The 21,778-nt window shown below is 35.2% G+C and overlaps 1 protein-coding gene, 1 long non-coding RNA gene and 1 pseudogene across 2 annotated transcripts; all 3 read right to left on the bottom strand.

Annotated features, from left to right (window-relative positions):
- Positions 1-5,097: 5,097 nt before the first annotated feature.
- LOC110638494 (elongation factor 2) lies at positions 5,098-10,039 on the bottom strand. Its single transcript, XM_021789076.2, has 4 exons — positions 9,289-10,039; positions 8,320-8,370; positions 8,141-8,228; positions 5,098-7,770 (listed from the first exon to the last, which is right to left on the bottom strand). The coding sequence occupies exons 2-4, from the start codon at positions 8,320-8,322 to the stop codon at positions 5,330-5,332; spliced, it is 2,532 nt and encodes an 843-aa protein (XP_021644768.1). The 5' UTR covers positions 8,323-8,370; positions 9,289-10,039; the 3' UTR covers positions 5,098-5,329.
- Positions 10,040-11,626: 1,587 nt separating this feature from the next.
- On the bottom strand, positions 11,627-17,661 carry LOC110638495 (YTH domain-containing protein ECT2-like; annotated as a pseudogene).
- A 503-nt stretch (positions 17,662-18,164) lies between these two features.
- LOC131175600 (uncharacterized) lies at positions 18,165-21,729 on the bottom strand. The gene is made up of 2 exons (XR_009145800.1): positions 21,212-21,729; positions 18,165-20,397 (listed from the first exon to the last, which is right to left on the bottom strand). It is a non-coding gene; the product is annotated as an uncharacterized LOC131175600 (long non-coding RNA).
- Positions 21,730-21,778: the final 49 nt, after the last annotated feature.

The raw sequence follows: 21,778 nt of genomic DNA, 5'->3' as shown, positions 1-21,778 counted from the left end.
TAACCAGGATTTTTTATCGACGATAGGAATTCCGACATCGAAAAATAGTGGGTGTTATAGATATTTTCCTTTTAAATCTTGTATATAGCTTGATTATAGACATCATGTCTGCATTATTGTGAGAGGTAATAATATGGAAACTTATTGATATTAGGCGTGTAGAGACAAAAATGAATAATTGAATATAACTCTTGTAGATGAAAAATGAAAACCAATGGTGCTGACGGCTTATGCACGGAGGAGTGAGAAGACCTATCCTAAAACAATAGCGTATTTTAGGAGATGAGCATTAAATTTCTAGAAGTCAAAATATGCCCCTTGCAACTAATAATAATAATAATAATAAAAGATATAGTTATTCTGTGGGAAATGGATTCCTCAATTCTTTATTTCCATCTTCATCCAGTTTATGAAGATGAGTTCTGAGTCTCAAGCAAAGGAAGCCAGGGGAAAAAAGCATAGGGTTCAATATTACAATACTCCATTGTGATAAAACCTTACACATTACTCTTACAACAGTACAGCTCATTACAATAGAAACACAGCAATACAAGCTTAAGAAGTCGTGGATAAAGTTTGCATTCCAAGCCCCATAACTTATTGACCCCATCGAAATCCAAAGGCAATTTGTAAATTGTGCTCTTCCTCCCTTTTTTTTTTTTTTTTTGTTTTCTTCTTTATTCTGGCCTTGAAGCATTACACATTTTTTAGATTTAAACCAATTCTAAATTCTTGGGATAAAGGTTTAGTTGAGTTGAGTTGAGTTAAGTTTTCTTCTTTGTCCTCTAATTAAAGAACAAATCCAGCATAAACCAGTGAACACTCTACTTCCTTTCATTGCATTGCACCCGCACCCGAACTCCCACCCTCAGGGGTGTGCAAACGGTCGGTTCGGTTTTGAATCGAACCGAATCGATAAAATCAAAAATCAAAATAAAAAATTTTAAAAACCGAATCAAACTGATTAATAAGAGAAAATCAAATCAAATCAAATCGAATCGAATCGATAAATATCGATTCGATTCGATTTTAAACCGATCAAACTGAAATTTATAAAATTTCATATTTTTAACATTAAATCTAAATAATAAAACATAAAAACAAAAAAAATAGAAATCAAAACTCAAAAATCTTAAGGTTCAGTTTGGTTTTCTTTGATTTTGATTCGATTCGATTCGGTTTGATTTTATTTTCTTTGATTTTCTATATATATTAATAATTTCGGTTCGGTTCGATTATTTTTATTTTTTATAAAAATAACCAAACCTAACCGAACCGATTAAATTTTAAAACTGAACAGATTAAACCGAATTGAATCGGTTCAATTCAATTTTTCAATTTAAACTGAAAACTGCTCTCCTCTACCCACCCTTCCTAGCACAACGTCAGCCTATCTCCATAACCGCCGTGTGCCACCTTAGACAAAGAGAGTGTGAGGCAGAAAATAAAGAGAGGGAGACAGATGTTTACATTCACCCAGTACTTGGTCAATCAGCTGATATAACCAGTGAATATCATTCATTTGAAGGGGTATTCACTTGGAATCCACGGGTGACTCGATCAAAATAGAGTAGCATTCTTTATAGTGAATACACGGGTGACTTGATCAAAATAGAGTAGCATTCTTTATCCTGCCAATAGGTTCCCTGCAATAATGTATGTATGCAGCAATCAATACGTTCGTTGCAGGTGTCATCACTTTATCCATGTAAATATACACTTTTTATTTAATAATTTTTTTTATTTTTAAAAAAAAATTATTTTCTTTTTAATATTTATATTAATATTTATGATTATTAATAAATTTAAAATAAAAATAAATTTTATAAGATTGATACGTTTACCACATAAAATTATAATATGGTTATAATTATGAAATTTCTATTATATAAAAGTAAGTTGATAAATTTTTCTGATTAACATTTTATTGAGAAATTTAAAAGGATGACAAGATTGACACTTAGCAAATATTACGGATACCAGTTGAACAAGTTTATCAGTCATACCCACTACATTAATTTTAAATTACTAAATACTAAACTTAACTCAATTAAATTTTTATCTCAAAAATTTGAAGTCAACTATATGGATTCGTTTTCTCTACTCTAAAAGATTTTAGGTTAAATCCTCAGAAATGTGTAATACTTTTAGGTCATGTTGTACTACTCTCCTCCAAGTCAATTTTGGTCTACCCCTTTTTTTTCTTTCTAACTTCTAACCTAATGTACTCTACTTGTCTAACTGAAGCCTCCATATGTCTACGCTTCACATGACCAAACCACCTTAATCTTTTTTCTTTCAATTTATCCTCAATTGACACCACTCCTACATTTTCTCTAATTTTCTCATTACGGACTTTATCTCGTCTAGTATAGCCACTCATCTACCTTAACATTCTCATCTGTGCAACTCTTATCTTAGACGCATACGACTCTTTCAGTGCCCAACACTCACTACCATATAATATAGCCGGTCGTATAGCTATACAGTAAAATTTTCCTTTCAATTTATTGGGAATCTTGCCATCACATAAAACTCCCGTAACACGTCTCCACTTCAACTATCCGGCTTTAATCCTATGACTAACATCCTCCTTACATCCCCCATCTATTTGAAGGATTGAGCCGAGATATTTAAAGTGATTACTTTAGGACAGTACCACTCCATCCAAACTAACTCCTTCCCTATTACTAGTTTGGCCTTCACTGAACTTGCAATGTATATATTCTGTCTTCGTTCTACTTAACTTAAAGCCCTTTAACTCTAGAGTACTTCTCTAAAGCTCTAACTTTTTATTGACTCATTCTCGCGTCTCATCTATCAGAACAATATCATCCGCAAACATTATGCACCAAGGAATATTCTCTTGTATATGTTTATTCAATTCTTCTAAAACTAATGTAAAAAGGTAAAGGTTTATAGCTGATCCTTAGTGTAATTCAATTGAGATCGAAAAATCTCTTGTGTCCCCTCCCACTATGCGCACAATAGTAGTTACTCCTTCATACATATGTTTCAACTATTGTATGTACCTAATAGATACCCTCTTTTATTCTAACACACTCCATAAGACATCTCTTGGAACATTATCATAAGCCTTCTCCAAATCAATAAAAACTATGTGTAGATCTTTCTTCACATCTCTATATTTCTCCATCAAGCTTCTAATGAGAAAGATCGCTTCCATAGTTGTACAACCGGGCATGAAGCCAAATTGATTGAAAGAGATAGAAGTATCATGACGTAGTCGATGCGCCACAACTCTCTCCCACAACTTCCTAGTATGGCTCATGAGTTTAATTTTCCAATAGTTTGAGTAATTCTGTGTGTCTCCTTTATTTTTAAAAATAGGTAATAAAATACTCCTCCTCCATTCATCAGGCATTTTCTTTGAGTTTAGAATCTTATTAAATAATTTAGTTAATCATGCCACTCCCATATCTCCCAAACATTTTCACACTTCAATTGATATTCTATCGGGTCTACAGGCTTTACCCACTTTCATTCTTTTAAGTATTTCCTTTACTTCTAAAGATCTAATCCTTCTAGTATAATTTACATTCTTTTCTATTGTTCTATAGTCTATATTCACGCTATTACCATTTTGATTATTATTAAAAAGATCATTAAAATAATTTCTCCATCTTTCTTTAATGTCCTCATCTTTCACCAACACTTTTCTTTCTTTATCCTTAATGCACATAACTTGATTGAGATATTGACATTTACTTTCTCTCCTCCTTGCTAATCTATAAATATCTTTCTCCCATTCTTTAGTTTCAAGTTTCTCATATAACTTTTTAAAGGCCTGTGCTCTTTCTTGACTAACTACCTTTTTTGCCTCTTTCTTTGCCATCTCGTACTGTTCATATGCCTCATTATTATCACATTTAGGTGATTTTTTATACTATTTCCTTGTTCTGCCTTTTGTACTTCCTTATTCCACTACCATCTCTCTTTTGAGGGTGTCCATGTCCTTTAGACTCTCCAAATACTTTTCTAGTTACTTTTCTAATATTTGATGTCATTTGTATCCACATATCATTAGACTCCATATCCAGCTTCCATGCTTCGGACTCGAGAAGCTCATTTTTTAACTTTATTTGCTTTGCTCCTTTGAACTCCCACCACTTTGTTTGAACTATACTATTTTTTTTTTTAATTTAACTTTGGGATAGTCATTAAATTGATTGATCTGTTTAATGGATTAACTGATTTTTTGAGTTGTTGACAAGTCAATATCTTAAATTGCTACTGTTAATAAAAATATATTTTTAAATATATTAATTAGCGATTATTACAAAATAATTTAAAATTAAATTTAATAAATTTTAATAATAAAATTATTAAAATAATAAAATTATTTTTTAAATTATTTTTTTAACATTTAAAATGATATTTTAAAAAAATAATTTTAAATTCAACCTCATTGCCAAGTAAACACTACACTAATCACCATCGATTTGTGCAACTAATAGTGCTAAAATTTTTATTATATATATAAAATTTTATTTAATTTGTTAAGCTGCAAAATTTAATACATTAAATTTTCTTTTTAATTAATGTAAATAAATTTATTATTATGTAAATTATATATTAATTATTTATTTTATTATAAAATATTATTATTTTAAAATCTAAAATTTTAAAATATATATAGTGTACGCGTTAACCCGATTAAAACGTAAACGCTTAATTCTTTCCCTTAGTTCATTGACTTCGAAAACTTTAAATTTTCTCAATAAGCCATGTGAATTGTCATTTCAAAATAATGAACAACCTTAGCTGAAAATGAGACTAGGGTATATGGTTGGATTTTTAGGTTCTCGGTTCTGTTGATACTTTTCACGATCTATGCATCCATGTAACTTTTGGCCACAGCTTCGCCTGGCAATTGCACCAATCCATGAATCAAACTGAATTACACCCAAGTTGAAAACTTGGTTCTCATTTTGGATTTCAGCATCCAGAGATGACAATAATCACTAAATATATTGATACTTGGCTTAAACAATCCATCCTAATACAGTTTAATCCTCAAATTGCTTCCGATAACATTACTCATAAAATTATTCAAAGCAGAGAAAAGAAACAATCTGAAAATAAATAAGCAAAACTTGATCAAAGTTTCTCAAAATAGTTCAAAACATGATAAATGTTAAAACCACAGAACATTAATCAATAGTCCTCGTCATAATTAAGCTTCTAAATGGGAATGTAATATCAAAACATTAACTAACAATAGAAAGAAACAGAGGAGAGCAAAACTAAAAAGCAACAACAAATTTTGCAGCTCAAAATCCTGTAGCTTATCAACTTGATGAAGTGCTTACAATTTGTCCTCGTACTCAGATAGAGGAGTCATCTGCTCCTTCAAGCCCTTCCTCTTGCGGATGTCTGCAACAAGCTGTGCTGCCTGCGAACCTGCTTCTAGTGGATCAGAAGACATCATGTCCCAGTGATCAAAAACACATTGTGGGAAAGCCTGTCCAGATGTAGCAGCTCTCAAAGTACTAGAGAATCCAAAAGACTCAATAACAGGGAGATAGGCCTTGATGTTGTACAAGGGGGTGCCAGGCCTCTGGAATTCCTCAAAGACGTGCCCACGTTTCTGGTTCAGAACACTATAAATACCGCCAAGGGCTTGCTCTGGGGCCTGGATCTCAACCAAGTAAACTGGCTCAAGAAGCCTAGGCTTGGCTGTGAGTTGAGATGCATAGATAACCCTCCTAGCAGTGGGAATGACCTGGCCACCACCTCTGTGAATAGCATCAGCATGAAGAACCACATCACATACTTCAAAGCAGATACCCCTCATGTTTTCTTCAGCCAGGGCACCTTCTTTTGAAGCCCACTGGAAACCAGCTACGACAGAGTCCTTGATTTCATTGAGGTACTGCACTCCCTTACACATATCAACAACCATGTTAGGTCCAGTGGTCTCCGGACCAAAACACCAAATTTTCTTTGCTAGATCTTTATCCCAACCAAATTCCTCAGACAATATCTTAGCCCGTGCCTTGGGATCATCCCTAGGACCGATACGACCCTCATCAATGGCCTCAGCAAGCCCATCCTCCATAGGCCTTGCCTCCATGTAAAGACGATTGTGCTTGTTAGGGGACTTGCTCATCACCACACGACAAGATTTCTCAAGGACAGTCTCACGGAAGGACACAACTGGGTCTGACTTGATGATCTCTGCTCCACCCATGAAATCATCCTGCAAATCCTTCAAGCAAATCTCGAGGTGAAGTTCCCCAGCACCAGCAATGATGTGCTCTCCAGACTCCTCAATGGTACATACAACCATAGGATCTGACTTGGCCAAACGCTTTAGACCTTCAACAAGCTTGGGGAGATCAGATGCAACCTTACATTGAACAGCAACACGCACAACTGGTGAGACGGAGAACTTCATAGCCCGAATGGGATGGGCATCAACTTCCTTCTCGTTGGTCAAAGTTGCATTCTTAGTGATAAATTGATCCAAACCAACCAAGGCTACAGTATTACCACACGGGACATCCTCAACAGTTTCCTGCTTCTTTCCCATCCAAATAACAGTTCTCTGAACACTCTTAACATACAAGTCTTTCTTCTCACCAGGGACATAGTTTGGACCCATGATCCTGACCTTTAGACCGGTTGAGACCTTTCCAGAGAATACACGACCAAAAGCAAAGAACCTACCCTTGTCGGAAGCTGGAATCATCTTAGAAACATAAAGCATAAGTGGGCCCTCAGGATCACAGTTCCTGATAGCAGTAGCATAAGGATCATCAAGAGGACCCTCATACAAGTTCTCAACACGATACTTCTGGGCCCTGGCAGGAGAAGGAAGGTGAAAGATCATCATTTCCAGCAGAGCATTGCTTGCAGGAAGCCAGGTCTGCATAACACGCTTCATCAAAGCCTTTCCCATCAAATCCTTCTCCTCGGACTTCATGGTGACTCCAAGCTTTTGCAACATCGGCCACAATTTATCCTTCTGGTCATTCATGCAAGTATTGATAATCTGCTTGATAGGCTCGTAACAGAACTGCACAAAGCCACGCTTGCAAGTTGGAGAGCCAGTGTTCTTGGTAGTCCACTTCTTAGTAGCCGGGTCAAAGAAGTTCTCACCCCATAGCCTTTCCATCATCTTAGACTCATCCACTCCAAACTTTGAGGCATACATCTTAGCAAAGTTTGTCAAGGTGAAAGCCCAACCATGCAAACCAGCAGAAAAGGCAACTGTTCCTTTCTCAGGGTAGACCTGACAATCACCAAGGAGGGGATCTTCATACGTTGCCATGATAACATTAGCATTTTCAATGACCCTCTGGAATGTTTGATAAGCCTCCTCTCCATCAACCTGGAGCTCAAGAAAGCACCTGTCCATCTTGTTGACAGTCAAGACAGGCCTAATCCTTTCACCCAAGGCCTGACGGAGCACAGTTTCAGTTTGGACACAGACACCCTCTACACAATCAACCACCACAAGTGCACCATCAGTAATACGAAGAGCAGCAGTGACTTCAGATGAAAAGTCAACGTGTCCAGGGGAATCAATGAGATTGATAAGGTACTCATTTCCGTTCCTCTCTCCCTTGTAACTTTTGAGGGCTTCATCACTCATTTCATAGTAGAGTGAGATACCAGTAGATTTAATTGTAATACCACGCTCTGCTTCATCCTGTCGGGTATCAGTCATACGGACATCACCAGCAACTTCTTGTGCTATGATACCAGCAGCAGCCACAAGAGAATCGGTAAGAGTTGACTTCCCTGCAAAGATGAAATGAACAAAGAGAATAAGAACATCTGAAAAGGGACTGAATTTGAACAAGAAAAAAAACGTTAAACAGTTAGAGAAAGCTAAAGAAGGCCATGCACATATACCTGGCGTAGGCAGAACATTAAGCTTTAAATCCACATAATCAAAACTTAAAATGCAGAAAGTATACCATGATTATGATTATAAAAGCAAATGGGACTACAAATCCCTGCACAGAAAATGGCAGGAAGACCTGATTTGACAACCTAAGATTATTATGGCTACCTATAAAAGCACCAAGGACAACAAAAGCAAATTGTACAAATCAATAAATTTACATTCCTTTGATAGAAAGACCAATTTTCCAAAAAGAATATATACCATGATCAACATGTGCAATGACAGACATATTACGGATGTTGTGCTTAAAGTCCATAATACGACGAAGCTCCTCAGCTGTAAACTTCACCTGCAAAATATCAATAATATCTCTCTGTAAGAATCATCCCCAAGAAGAGAAAATCAACTCTCCCAAAATGATTCAAGATATAGAGACTTACCATCTTGACTAGCCTTTAGTGTTCACCGCCAATTACTATCAATAAGTACACCTGCACAGATAAACAAAAACAAATCGTAGTATAATTTACAGAAGAAATATCTAATGAAAGTTAAACACACTGAAAGCAATCAACTAATGATCCATTTCCACAGTTGAAGATAGAGAGAGAGAGAGAGAGAGAGAGAGAGAGAGAGAGAGAGAGAGAGAGAGAGAGATGCAATGCTACGTGCATGGAAGACAATCCATAAACTCAATCAGTTGCTAACTGCCCACCTACCTCTTGTAATTAATTACCATCACAGCATTCAACTCGAACACATACCAAACATTCAATGAATTACACAAATTTTTTGATAACCATAGCAAATGGAAAATGAATTAAAATCTAAACCTACATATGTCAGCTGGAAAAAGACACTATCACGGGGGGACATCAAAATTTAGAACACAGGATTTAATTTCCTATATAATTATATTAGCTATAAGTACAGAAAATGAAGAAACTAAAACCAATAAATTCCAGCCATCAAATACTTGTTATGCTAAACTTTACGATCCACATCAACAATCTTATTACTTAACGGAAATATCATAAATAAAATCAGCTAAAATACGAACCTAAAGAAAAAAAAAAAAACTCAAGCAATCCAACACAAAAGACACCACAAAATTAGCATTAAGAACAAAAAAAATGAAAATACGAACCTAAAGAAAAAAAAAAAAAAAAAAAAAAAAACTCAAGCAATCCAACACAAAAGACACCACAAAATTAGCATTAAGAACAAAAAAATTGAAATCTACAATAACAGAAAAGAAAAAAAAAAAAAAGAAACATCAACCAGCAATACAAAGATAAAGAATCAAGAAAGAGATTGAAATCTACAATAACAGGAAAGAAAAAAAAAAAAAAAAAATCAACCAGCAATACAAAGATAAAGAATCAAGAAAGAGAAATAGGGATGCAGACCCGTCAAAAGCGTGGAGACGGAGGCGGCTAGAGAAGAAAGGGTTTTGAGAGTAGCTCTCTCTTCAGTAACCAGTGATGAGAGCTAGTATCTGAAATGAAGCGTACAAATGAGACGTGTTATGATAGAGATCAGTGAATTGTGGTATCCTAGGCCTAGGGTTTCCTTTCTGGGCTAAGCTGGGCTTTTAGACTTCAATATGTTCATCCAGAACACACATGAGCTCGGCTAAAATGTGTAAAAACAGGAATCTTAAAAAGCCCAAATAATGATTTATTATATATAAATACTGGGAAAATCTTAGCCAGCAAGAAAAGAAAAAACACAATTAAAATGAAATATATATATATCCCTTCTATTATTGATAGTTATATTAACAAAATTATAATGAACTATTGACAATGATGACAAAATGGTGATGATATCCAATGCCATAAAACATTGTAAATTTGTAATCATCGATCAGTATGCCCGGTTGAAGTTGGAAAATCAGCAAAACAATTTTGTTTTTTCAAGTATCATTTTCAATAATGTTGAAAAAATTATTTTAAATTTAATTTTTAATATTTTCTAATATGTTTATTTTTCTTAACTCCAACTGCCAAACAAATCGCACGAGCGAGTTCTCATTTTACATCTCTTTGAATATGTTGGATGCTTGTGAGCTTGCAGCAGCAGACCAAGGAAATCAGCCAATGAATCATTTAGAACGCAGCTCTAATTGGGTTCAACGTTTCATTTGAAAAAATCAGTCACATCCAATTATTTATTTAATTCAACTCAACTCAATTAAACCTTTATCTCAAAAATGTGAGATTAACTATATAGATTCACTTTTTCCACTCTAAACGATTTTGGGTTAAATCCTCGTAAATGTGTAATGCTTCTAGGTCATGTTGTACTACTCCCCTCTAAGTCAATTTAGGTTTACCATTTTTTTCTTTCTATCCTCTAACCTAATGTGCTCTACTTGTCTAACTGGAGCCTCCGTATATCTACGTTTCACATGACCAAACCACTCCTATATTTTCTCTAATACTCTCATTACGGACTTTATCTAGTCTAGTATAGCCACTCATCCACTTTAACATTCTTATCTCTGCAACTTTTAGACGCATACGACTCTTTCAGTGCCCAACACTCGCTATCGTATAACATAGCCGGTTGTATGGCTGTACGATAAAATTTTCCTTTCAACTTATTGGAAATCTTGCGATCACATAAAACTCCCGTGACACGTCTCCACTTCAACCATCCAGCTTTAATCCTATGACTAACATCCTGCTCATATTTGATTAAGCCTAGATATTTAAAGTGATTACTTTGAGACAGTACCACTCCATTCAAACTAACTCCTTCTCTATCACCAGTTTGACCTTCACTGAACTTGCAATGCATGTATTCTGTTTTCGTTCTACTTAACTTAAAACCCTTTGACTCTAGAGTACTTCTCCAAAATTCTAGCTTTCTATTGACTCCTTATCGTGTCTCATCTATTAGAACAATATCATCCGCAAATATTATGCACCAAGTAATACTCTCTTGTATATGTTTCGTCAATTCATATCTAAAACTAATGTAAAAATGTAAGGGTTTATAGCTGATCCTTGGTGTAATCCAATTGAGATTGAAAATTCTCTTGTGTCCCCTCTCACTGTGCGCACAATAGTAATTGCTCATTCATACACATCTTTCAACATTTGTATGTACCTAATAGATACCTTCTTCAATAAGACATATCTTGAAACACTATCATAAGCCTTATCTAAATCAATAAAAACCATGTGTAAATCTTTTTTCACATCTCTATATTTCTCCATCAAGCTTCTAATGAGAAAGATCGCTTCCATAATTGAACGACCGGACATGGAACCAAATTGATTGAGAGAGATAGAAATATCATAACGTAGTCGATGCTCTACAACTCTCTCCCACAACTTCATAGTATGACTAATGAGTTTAATTCCCCTATAGTTTAAATAACTCTATACTTCTCCCTTATTTTTAAAAATAGGTACAAAAATATTCCTACTCCATTCACCAAGCATTTTCTTTGAGTTTAAAATCTTATTAAATAATTTAGTTAACCATACCACTCCCATATCTCCCAAACATTTCCATACTTCAATTGGTATTTCAATTATTTATTTAATTGTACAAAAAAAAAAACTGCAAGCAAAGCACCAATAATCATATAAAAATGCTCCTTTTACTCGACTAGGTAATTAAAATGCTTTCATACCTTGCTTATAGCTCTCTACAAACACGAACGAAGGGAGCCTGACAAACTATTTTTTCAAAGGGAGGAAATGACCATACAGGTAAAATGGAAACTATAGGTAAAGCAAAGCTAAAAACCATATATTGAGAGATCATAAGAATACAAAAGCCAATAAAACAAGAACCCTAACACTTCCAGGGAATGAAAACGGGTCAGGACCTAACCACTAGCAGAAGACGAGTCACCACATATATATATATATAAAAAAAAAAAAAAACCCCAATTTCATAAGAATACCCAACAATCCCAACCTCAACACAATTGAAGAATCTCAAGACTATTTTCCATCCCTCCAAATAATGTTGAGGCTTCAAAGCAACAAGGCAGCTCCATAACAGCATCGCAAGGCTCAAAGAGCATCGACAGCAATTAGATCAGATTCTACTCTCATGCAACAAAACTTTCGATAAACCTCAAACTAATCCCTACAAGATTACAGGCCACTAGAGCATGGTAATATTTAGCAACCATTGGCAATCCCATTTGCTACATTCCGCTCCTCTGAGGCATGCGGCTTACTTGCCTTCAAGGCATCTACAATTTTTGCAACTGACCCATTCTTTGAATGTTTTGTGTCCCCATTGGACAGAGCAGTTGAAGTGGGTTCCCTGGTCACATCACTCATAATCTCCGATTATTTGATCCATTTGCCACTTCTTTCTTCCCATCTTCAAGCTTTCCATCCAGCACCTGCACTTGAGCAAATAAGAAATATGAAGTTGTGTTTCAATTGTACAAAGGAATTCACTCCAAATAGGAGTTCCGAAAAATTATCACATGCTAACTACTACTAAAAAAAAAAGTAACAAATCAAGGAAATTATAAAAAAGAAAAATAAAAAACTATTAAGGAAAGCAAGACTTGCCTATTTCTGGAACTCTGCTGTTGCTAAGCCTTCTCCTGAATTATCTTCTGACGCTTCTCATAAAATCCAAAATCATCCAAAATAAATGTTTTGCTGGAATGATCTTTGAATATTTTGATCATTTTAAGCCCCTGCTCCAGTTTAACATACAAAATACCCCAGAAGAAAGATATAAAGAAAGAACACAATAAAAAAGAAAAATTAAAAAGGAGGAGTGGGTTTGACAGATACAATTACCTCTTGCGTGTCCCTGCTGCTAGTTTCAGGTTTGTTCTCATTGTTCTCAAGGCTAATGTGCTTCAACAAACTATCGGGTATATCCTTGACATTGTGCCACTTTAATGGGAAACAGCCAGTCCACTTGTTTATTGCCAGTATTCCATATTCTTGTTAAAATCAACTGGTCCCACCATCTCCACAAGGCCAATGAATTGACCACTAGTATTTACCTAGATAAAGGAGCAAAAGAACAAATGCTAAAACCAAAGAATAGGGATGAAATAAGTAAATGAGGATTTCAGTCATATCTATATGCTCACCAAGAAGAAGAGAAACACAAGGCATCCATCAGATTTCTGCTGGGCCTCCTGATATGCTGCATCAAGCTTCTTGTTCCCATTTGGTGTGCTGGCCCAGACATTATATTTTATGCTTTTATGGATATCATCCTCGCTATAAGACTTGATAACAAAAAACTTACCATCACTGTAATCTTCGGGGAATCCGCTTTGTTATACTGTTCCCTGTCTGGAATTGTAGGCAACTCATCCTTTTCCTCATTCACAGTTTCACTTGGTGGCACATTTTGCCCCTTGACAACTAATGTTACAGGTGCAAAACCCTTTTGGTTCTTAAAACCCTTGGCCCTTGGTCCCCTGTTTAGCTCATTCAAAACATTAATACTCATTGCGAAAACCAAAGTAACCATTGCCTCGCCCTCTGGGTTTATATTTGCTGTCAACAGCCAACCACCCATTTGCATTTATTCTTGAATCATAACTAGTAGATCCAAAACCACCTGTGCCAGACCTAAAAATGTTTCCATACTGACCATAAAATTTGTTTTGGTATGTGCCATTTATGAATCCATGACTTGATCCCATACCAGACATATGAATAGGTTGATGCAAACGTGAGAAGTGAAGTGATAAATTCTTAAGACTAGAAGCTCCAAATATATATATATATATATTAGTTTTGCAGAAAACCACAATTAATAGCTAACAAATGACCCCCACAAAAAATACATGTAACAAGTAGCTGACTAGCTGAGGCAGCGACATAAATCCAGTAAAAAATTCTCATGTCTACTTACAAGTCACAACAACAAAGTGGCTCACACAATTGAACAGTAACAATCATATAATAGGTTCAAATATCATATAGATCTAGAATATGTTAAAAAAAAGGCTTAAAGCTCAATTACACCCCTGTACTTATTAGGGAAGTTCAATTTAACCCATTTTCAACTTTTTGTCCAATTTAGTTCAGAAGTTTCAATTTAAGCTCAATTTAGCTCAAAAATCAAGAAAATAAAGAAATTGAGCTTCTGGATTTTTGGGCTTAAATAAAGAAATCAAGAAATTTAGTCTCAAAATTACGAAATTAAACTTCTTGTAAGAAATCAAGAAATTTAGCATATAAATTTTAATTTTTGGGCTAAATTTAGCTTAAATTGAAATTTTTTAGCTAATTTGAACAAAAAGTTGAAAATGATTTAAATTGAATTTCCCCAATGAATACAGGGGTTAAATTGAACATTTTGCCGTTTAAAAAAAACAATTAGGCTTGTTACCTTAGCAACCCCAATGGAACAACCTTTTTAAGCTAAATAACTTGTTCAAAATAAACATCTTTACCTTCAGTCAGTTACAATGCAAAGAGAAAAAAAAAAAAAAAGAGGGAATTTTGCATACCATATAATTGGAGTTCTGGCGGAAACAATGATTCCTTGAAGATGGAACATGATTACCCTTTGAATATGAAGATGTAATACTGGTGCTTCTACACTTCTCGTCAAAACCAAATCTTGGATCTTGATAACCAGAAGGTGGCACACCCCTGGCAAAATACCCCTTCCATTTGTATCATTCATATTCAGTGAAAATTTTTGATATGTTGGTTTAAATGGAGTTGAACTATTGTTTCCCTTCACTCCACCATTGCCAATGCTACTAGGATTCCCTTTGGCGGTTTCAGCAGGCAAAGGCATTTGGTCAGGGGTTGTGGAGGAAGAAAGCTCCCCTTGAGAAGAGGTTGCTTGACTAGAAGTGAAATGGTCCACTGTTTGGTGTAAGTGGCTGGAAACAAGAAGGATACTGGCAGTGCTAAGGCCCATATAGCTCGCCATCATTTTCCAATGTTGGGATGGGGAAGCTGCAGGTGAATATGGTCCATAGGGTGCATATCCATAGGCATTGTGATACATAACAGACCCATTGTCCCCGTAAACTCCCTGCCAAGTGAGATATGCACATTAACTGTCAAAATTCGAATCTTCAAGGCAATAGAGATTAAAATGGCATCTAAACCTAACCATGAGCCATAAACAAAATTATTTTTTACCAAGGATAAACACTTACCAATGCCATCTCAACTCCATCAGTATTTGCATAAGTAGAATAGTCATCCCACTCATTACCAGTTCCATTATAAGCTACAAACTTTTACAGGCATATCAATATAATGCTAAAATACATTGTGGCAGTGATGTTAAAGGCAGTGGAGGCACCAAGGCGAGGCGTCCCTCTAGCACCTCGCCTAGCACCGCCTGACTTGCTTTCAATAAGGTGAGTGCCTCCAGCAGGCGAGGCAAGGGGCTCCGAGGCACTGAGGAGATGCCTCTTTGAAGTAAAGGTTTTTTTTTTTTCTTTTTTAATTGTTTTGTAACCCAAATAAAATAAAACCCTACCAGGTCTTGGCTACCTCACGCAAACAGAAAGCAGAAAGAAGAAAAGGAAAAACACACAACGCAGCTCACTTCGCTCAACAACGTGTATGTCTCTCTCTCTCTCTCTCTCTCTCTCTCTCTCTCTCTCACCTCTTCATCTTCTTCTTCTTCTTCTTCTTCTTCATCTTTCCTCTCTTTCTTCTCTTCTTCTCTAAAACACAGCAGTATCTTTGCACACTTTCCTATTTTCTTCTTTTTCTCTCCTCCTCTTTTTAATGAATTCTGTTGTATGGGACTATGGGTATGTCTCATCTTTCCCTCTCTCTCTCCTCTACTCCTTCTTTCCTCTATTTCTTCTCCTCTTCTTCTATGTTTTTCTTCTTTCAAGTTTCAACACAGCAAAGTCTCATTCTCTTCTCTCTTCTTATACTCTGCTGCAGTTCGAAAGAGAACCTCTGTTTTCTTTTTTTTTTCTCTGGTCTTTTTCTTCAAAACAGAATCTCTACTCTTCTCTCTTCTTTTTACTCTACTAGTCATATTGTATTATTTATTTTTATTTTTTATTTTAATTGTTTTGTTAAATATGAAATGTTTCTTGTTAATTTGTTGTATTATGGGTATCATTGTTAATTTTATTATTGTTATATGGGATTGCCATTTTTTTTTATATGGGTATTGTTTAATTTTTATTTTAATTGTTTTGTTATATATGTTTTTTTTTTATTAATTTGTTGTTTAATTTTTTGTTATATGGCTATTGTTTAATACCTGTATGCAGTTTTACTAGTAATTAGAAATTAAAATTGACATTGAGGTGCTCCTTGCAAATTTATGGTGAATATCACATATATTTTATGTGTCATTGTAGGCTAATAGCTATTGACGAAATTAATAACTATTGAAATTTGAATCCATTTGTGTAAGGTATTGTTTTGCTGTAAAAGAGTAAGAAAAACTAGACAACTATTGAAATCTGAATACATTTGTGTAAGGTGTTATACATACATATGTATAATTTAGACAATTTAGGCTATGGCGTCTTGCTTCAAAAAGGCCCTCCCCTCACCTCTCGCCTCTCACCTAAGACCATAGGGTACTGAAACAGTTCATTGTGGGAGTTATTTTATCCCAGCAGAACAAAGCAGACTGCCAGTGCTACAAATGTTCAAGTTTCAAGATTCTGAAACAGTTCCACACAGCCATCAATTTAAAGTATATGTTAATTAAAATTCAAACATTGATCTCACAACATAAACTCATCATCTTACTTCTATAATAATATGACACCGATGGGTCTATTAAATCAGGCAGGAATGGTGTCACTGACTGCTCAGATGGCTGGAGCCGACCATTGGCAGAAATGTCCGACTCCACACTGCCATATTGGTAAACAGAAGTTTGTCCAAGAGACAGAAATCAAAGTTCAAATCAAGCATTCTAAGTATAACCTCAAACCGACCTTGAGATCAATGATAAAATTCAATACAAGATTTCAAATTACCTTCTTGGTGGGCTCAGGAATTTCCAAAGGTCTTTGGTTGAGAATCTAAGGACAAATTCTACCGTAATTCTGCAGCTTCTATATGAAAGCAAAAAAGCAAAGGAGATACAAAAATTTTTGGGTCAACACCTATGGGACGAACTGATAAAATAGTTAACAAATTATGCATCTATTAAGCATACTATTACAACTGTATCTGTAAATTCATAATATATCCCAAGGCGAATATAAAAAAGAATATCTAACAAAACAAAAATAACAAGCCTCAGTCGCCATTCTAATCACTCTTGCAATAACAGAGAGCATAGCAACCAACAAACCAAATCCTATTCACCTCAAATTGACTAAATTATTCCCGTCATAACAAACAAAACAGAAAACCAAACCACATCACAAACAAGAGAATTGCACACATCAAAACCCACCTCAAATAGATGATAATCTTGTAAGTACGTACATATTAAACATAAACCCTGATTAAACAGGAGACAGATCTCGACCACGAATATAAACCATACAAACACAAGAACAAGAACATAAACAGAATTTCAAGTTCCAAAAAAGCAGATCAAAACATAAAACGAAAACCCAGAAATCAAATTACACCTCGATGAGGAAATTGAGAAAGGATACTCTCAGAGGAGGGAGCAACGGTGGCCATGACGGAATAAAATTGAGTTTCAGATCTTACAGATAAAACCCTAAATAAGGTGAAATAGGATTTAGGAATTAGAGTGGAGAGAGAAATAAGAAGGATGGGTACAAGGGAAGAGTTCGCAGTCGCCAAGGGTTTGGGTTTGGCTTTGACTTTTTGGAGAGAGGGCTTGCTGGCTGAAACATGGGGATTCGAATACCAGCTCAACGCCATCGCGGTTCTCTTTAGGGCTTATTTGCCATTTCGCTAGTTGTTAGGGACTTTTACGGTATCCTGCTAATGATTTGCTGTAAGATACACACACAATATTTTTAGGGCTTTTTACCATAATTACACGCCAGCGTAACATTTTTGCTCTAATTACAATTCTCTCCAATGTTCTAAATCTATTAAACAATATTCTATTGTTTTTTATACACAACAATCTCTATTACCACTTATATCATTTTTAAATTATAAAACCTCAAATTCAAAGTACAATTAAAATTAAATGAACTTGTCTAACGTGACTACTTAATATAATTTATAGAAAATAGACAAATAAAAAAAAAGGACGCAATCAATAGTTATATGAAAGAACGCTTGCACGATAATCAATCCAATCAAAGGTTTTTTTTTTTTTTTCGAATTATTCTAATCAAAGATGCTCGTGTGCCCAAGAGACAATCAGATACCGTGCTCCAAAATAAAGCACTATGATTTTTCTTTATTCATTTGATTCCAACTAATGAATTTTAAAATTTAAGACATTGCCAATTCAAAATTACGTTTTATCAATGAAAAAAGACAATAGGTGGGAAAAATAGTGCCACAACCTTGACACTGCTAAGAGCCATGATATGGTACACCCTAGAATGGATTTATTATTCGGTTATCCATAACCAATAAGTCTTTGAGTTCCTCAGATAAAAAAGAGGCCTTGAGTTCACGGCTTGCCGTAAGATGGCTCTGACTGATACGACTCGCCCACGGTATGGGCTCAACATTAAGAATGATCGATGACTTGGCTCGGTCATTTAATGGCTTGTAATGCACATGGCTGGAAAATACCTGGATAAGACCTGCGATATTCTCACCTAGGATATTGGGGTCGTTATCCCACTAAGGCCGAGTATCTTGGGATTTGGTGAACGTTCGATAATTGTCTTTAACGGCTCATAATCAGCTCATATATAGACATTCAGCATCAGTACCCGGTGTGCATACTCACTGAATAATCAAATCTCTCTTCACAAGCTTGCAAGCTCTTCAGTTATCCAATTGACTTAAGCATCGGAACAGCTGTCATAAGCCGCTGATCTTACCATTTTCTCTCACATCATGCCAGAATAATCAATACTAATGCTGCAGATACTCCAACTTCTTTGTTAAGTTCGGACCTCTGCAATTCAATTGCACCATTCAAGATAAACCAATGTCAAAGAATACACATAAAAACATGTATGCATGCGCATGCATATGCATATGAAAATAAAAATAAAAATAAAAATCATATGCTGTCAAATTGGGAAACTTTCTACTGAAATTTAGCAAGAGCATGAAAAATTGAGCATTTCTTGTCACAAACCTTTCTAAAACCTTTTTCATAGCAGAAGTACTTACTGCTTCTCTGGGGAAACAAGTCAGTATAGCAGAAACAAATAGAAGATTTAAATTAAATCCTTTTGGGAGAATTAGATAGTGAAGTGTCCTGAAATTTTATGAAATTCAGGCATAAATCCTCACTTAGCCTGTTTGGTATGCACAAAAAAAGTCAACTGCGGCCCTGCTAGGAGGGGATTTTATCCTGCATAATGGCCCTACCATTATCACAGAAAATTTATTTTCCTTCATCTCCAACACAACAAAATAAACTACAGTGCCCTGCTCCGGCTTAATGTGACAGTTATAAACCACCACCACATTAAAGCCTTGGCTAAAAATATACATAAGATGCATGTGGTTTGTGCGCTGACCCAAATCTGATCCATATTTAGTTATTTACATGGACTTGTTTAGTGTTTATAATGTCTTGTGAAAGAGAATTACAAAATGAAGAATAAGTTCAGCTTCATATTAAAATAGAAGAAATTTTAGTTCATTCTTTACAGCTAAAATAATAAAATTCTATCACCAGCCTCCACATTCGAATTTTGGACATGCAATCAAACACTCCTGACACATTAGAACACACTCATTAAATACAAAAAGAGGTTCTTAAGCAAAAATAGAAGATTACCATGTACAGGAAACAGCACTTCAAATACCACATATATGCTGCAAAGTCAATAGACCTTAAGGACCATTACATGGTACTTAACTGGACCATGACCAAATGCTTTTCTTTCCCCTTTTTTTGCATACCATATAATAATAACAGCAATTATTTTGGCAATCAACATGCCACAGGTAAATAGGTTCCAACAACAGATATTGAGAGGGAAAAAAAAAAATCAAAAGAGTCCATAAGTACCACATAATCAGGCAATCAGCACAAGTTAATTTCAAAACATGGCAAAGACTACCATCTAAAAGTGCATTGTAGTAGTTCAATTGTGTTCGCTTTGAGAATCTTACTTAATAAGAAACTATGTGTAATAAATTCAAAAACAAGAAACAATAGGGAAGTATTTTAAACATACCAGAATAGCACAATAATGACTACTATTCAAGCAATCAAAAGACAATAGGACGATCAAATGAGGGGCATTAAGCTTAATAGCTTAATAGCTTCCCTATGCACCACATGAATGAGCATCTGTCGAAGCCTGAACCTTTGTCATTAAGGAGTTTATACCCAGTGCAGAAAAAGCAGCGCATGTGAGTTTGCGTGCACATGTACATGAGCTATAAATAAAAGTGTTTCCACTGATTTTGCTTAAGATGGCTTCCGAGCACAGTAATATGAATTTACTTCATGTCATCCTATTGCTCTAATCACTGTTATCAATACCATAAAAAAAAAATCATAAAATTAATGAACTTTGACAAAGCATTGGTAACAGAGCCAGGAGAATGGAACCGCCAGGTTGAAATTAAAAAAAAAAAAAAAAAAAATATATATATATATATATATATATATATATATATGTTATGTGTCAGCATACAAACATTCAATCATATGCATACACAGAAAAACAAGAGAGTTGAAGAACACAACTGAGACTAGCAATGCAAAACATTAATAACACTTCAACATCAACTTTATAATAGAATCAAGGGAAAAATCTAAGTTCCAGCATCTGAAATTCGAATAAAATCACCAAAATAGACTCCAAAAATTTGCCAAAAAAAATGTCATAAATAATTCAAATTTTTAATGTAACCATGTTCAAGCATAATCATTAGCTTCTACACCTAATTAAAAAAAAAATCAACTCATTCAAATAAAACTTTTATTTAATTAGATTTCGTTACGTTCAATTCTATTCTATATAGTACAAGTTATCCCTCTTGTTGTTTCACTTTCATATAAAAATAAAATCTTTCCTCGATAAATATAGTCACTTACATTACATGAAGCAGCGCGAATCCGCGGGTCTAACACCAGCATATATAACAATGAAACAATAATTAAAAGATCAAATAATTAGATCTACTAATGCCAAATAATATCAGATCAACAGATGCCCAAAAGCCCCAAAACGCCTATAATTAAAGTTTCCATTTTCTAGAAATGAATCAAAAGCTTTTCACTTTTCAGCTATAATCCACAACTTCATCACAAAAATAAATGTATAACTAAACCCCCAACCTGAGATCTGAATGGTAAGCCAAGAGAAAACGCAAGATCCATGCAACCCTTCACCGCGGTCTCCGATTCAGTTGATGCAAGGCGGGATCCAATTCGCTTCTGTCAAATCTCAACCAATCAATTCTCGCCATCTGGCCATTGATAAAGAGAATATATATATACATACATATGCAAGCGAAGCTAATCAGTTCCCGACCTGCACCAAGCGAATTAGAGACCACCGGTAACAGAATCAACTTCCTCCCTTTTCCCTCCCCCTCTCTTAAAAGATATAGACATTGAATGAAGAAAGAAAGAGAGAAAAAGTAAACAGACACAGACTGCACCTACACAAACATTTGGCAATTTATAGTGGGCACAGACGAACAAGATTGCGACACGTAGGTTATCAAACGTTACGCAGGCGATTCTAAGGCAGCAGCTACTGGTTTTGGAAAAACAAAATGGGATGCTGGTAAGAAAGTAGGCATGGAACGTAAAGGAATTACGAAGTAATGCCACTGAGAGAGAGGAGAGCTAGAGCTAGAGCTACAGTAACTGCACGTGCGCTTGATCTGCAGGTGCGAC

Source organism: Hevea brasiliensis, chromosome 17 (genome assembly GCF_030052815.1).
Source record: "Hevea brasiliensis isolate MT/VB/25A 57/8 chromosome 17, ASM3005281v1, whole genome shotgun sequence".
Lineage (NCBI taxonomy): Eukaryota > Viridiplantae > Streptophyta > Magnoliopsida > Malpighiales > Euphorbiaceae > Hevea > Hevea brasiliensis.
The sequence above is the reverse complement of the archived record's forward strand: the minus strand, read 5'-3'. Positions and strand labels throughout refer to the sequence as shown.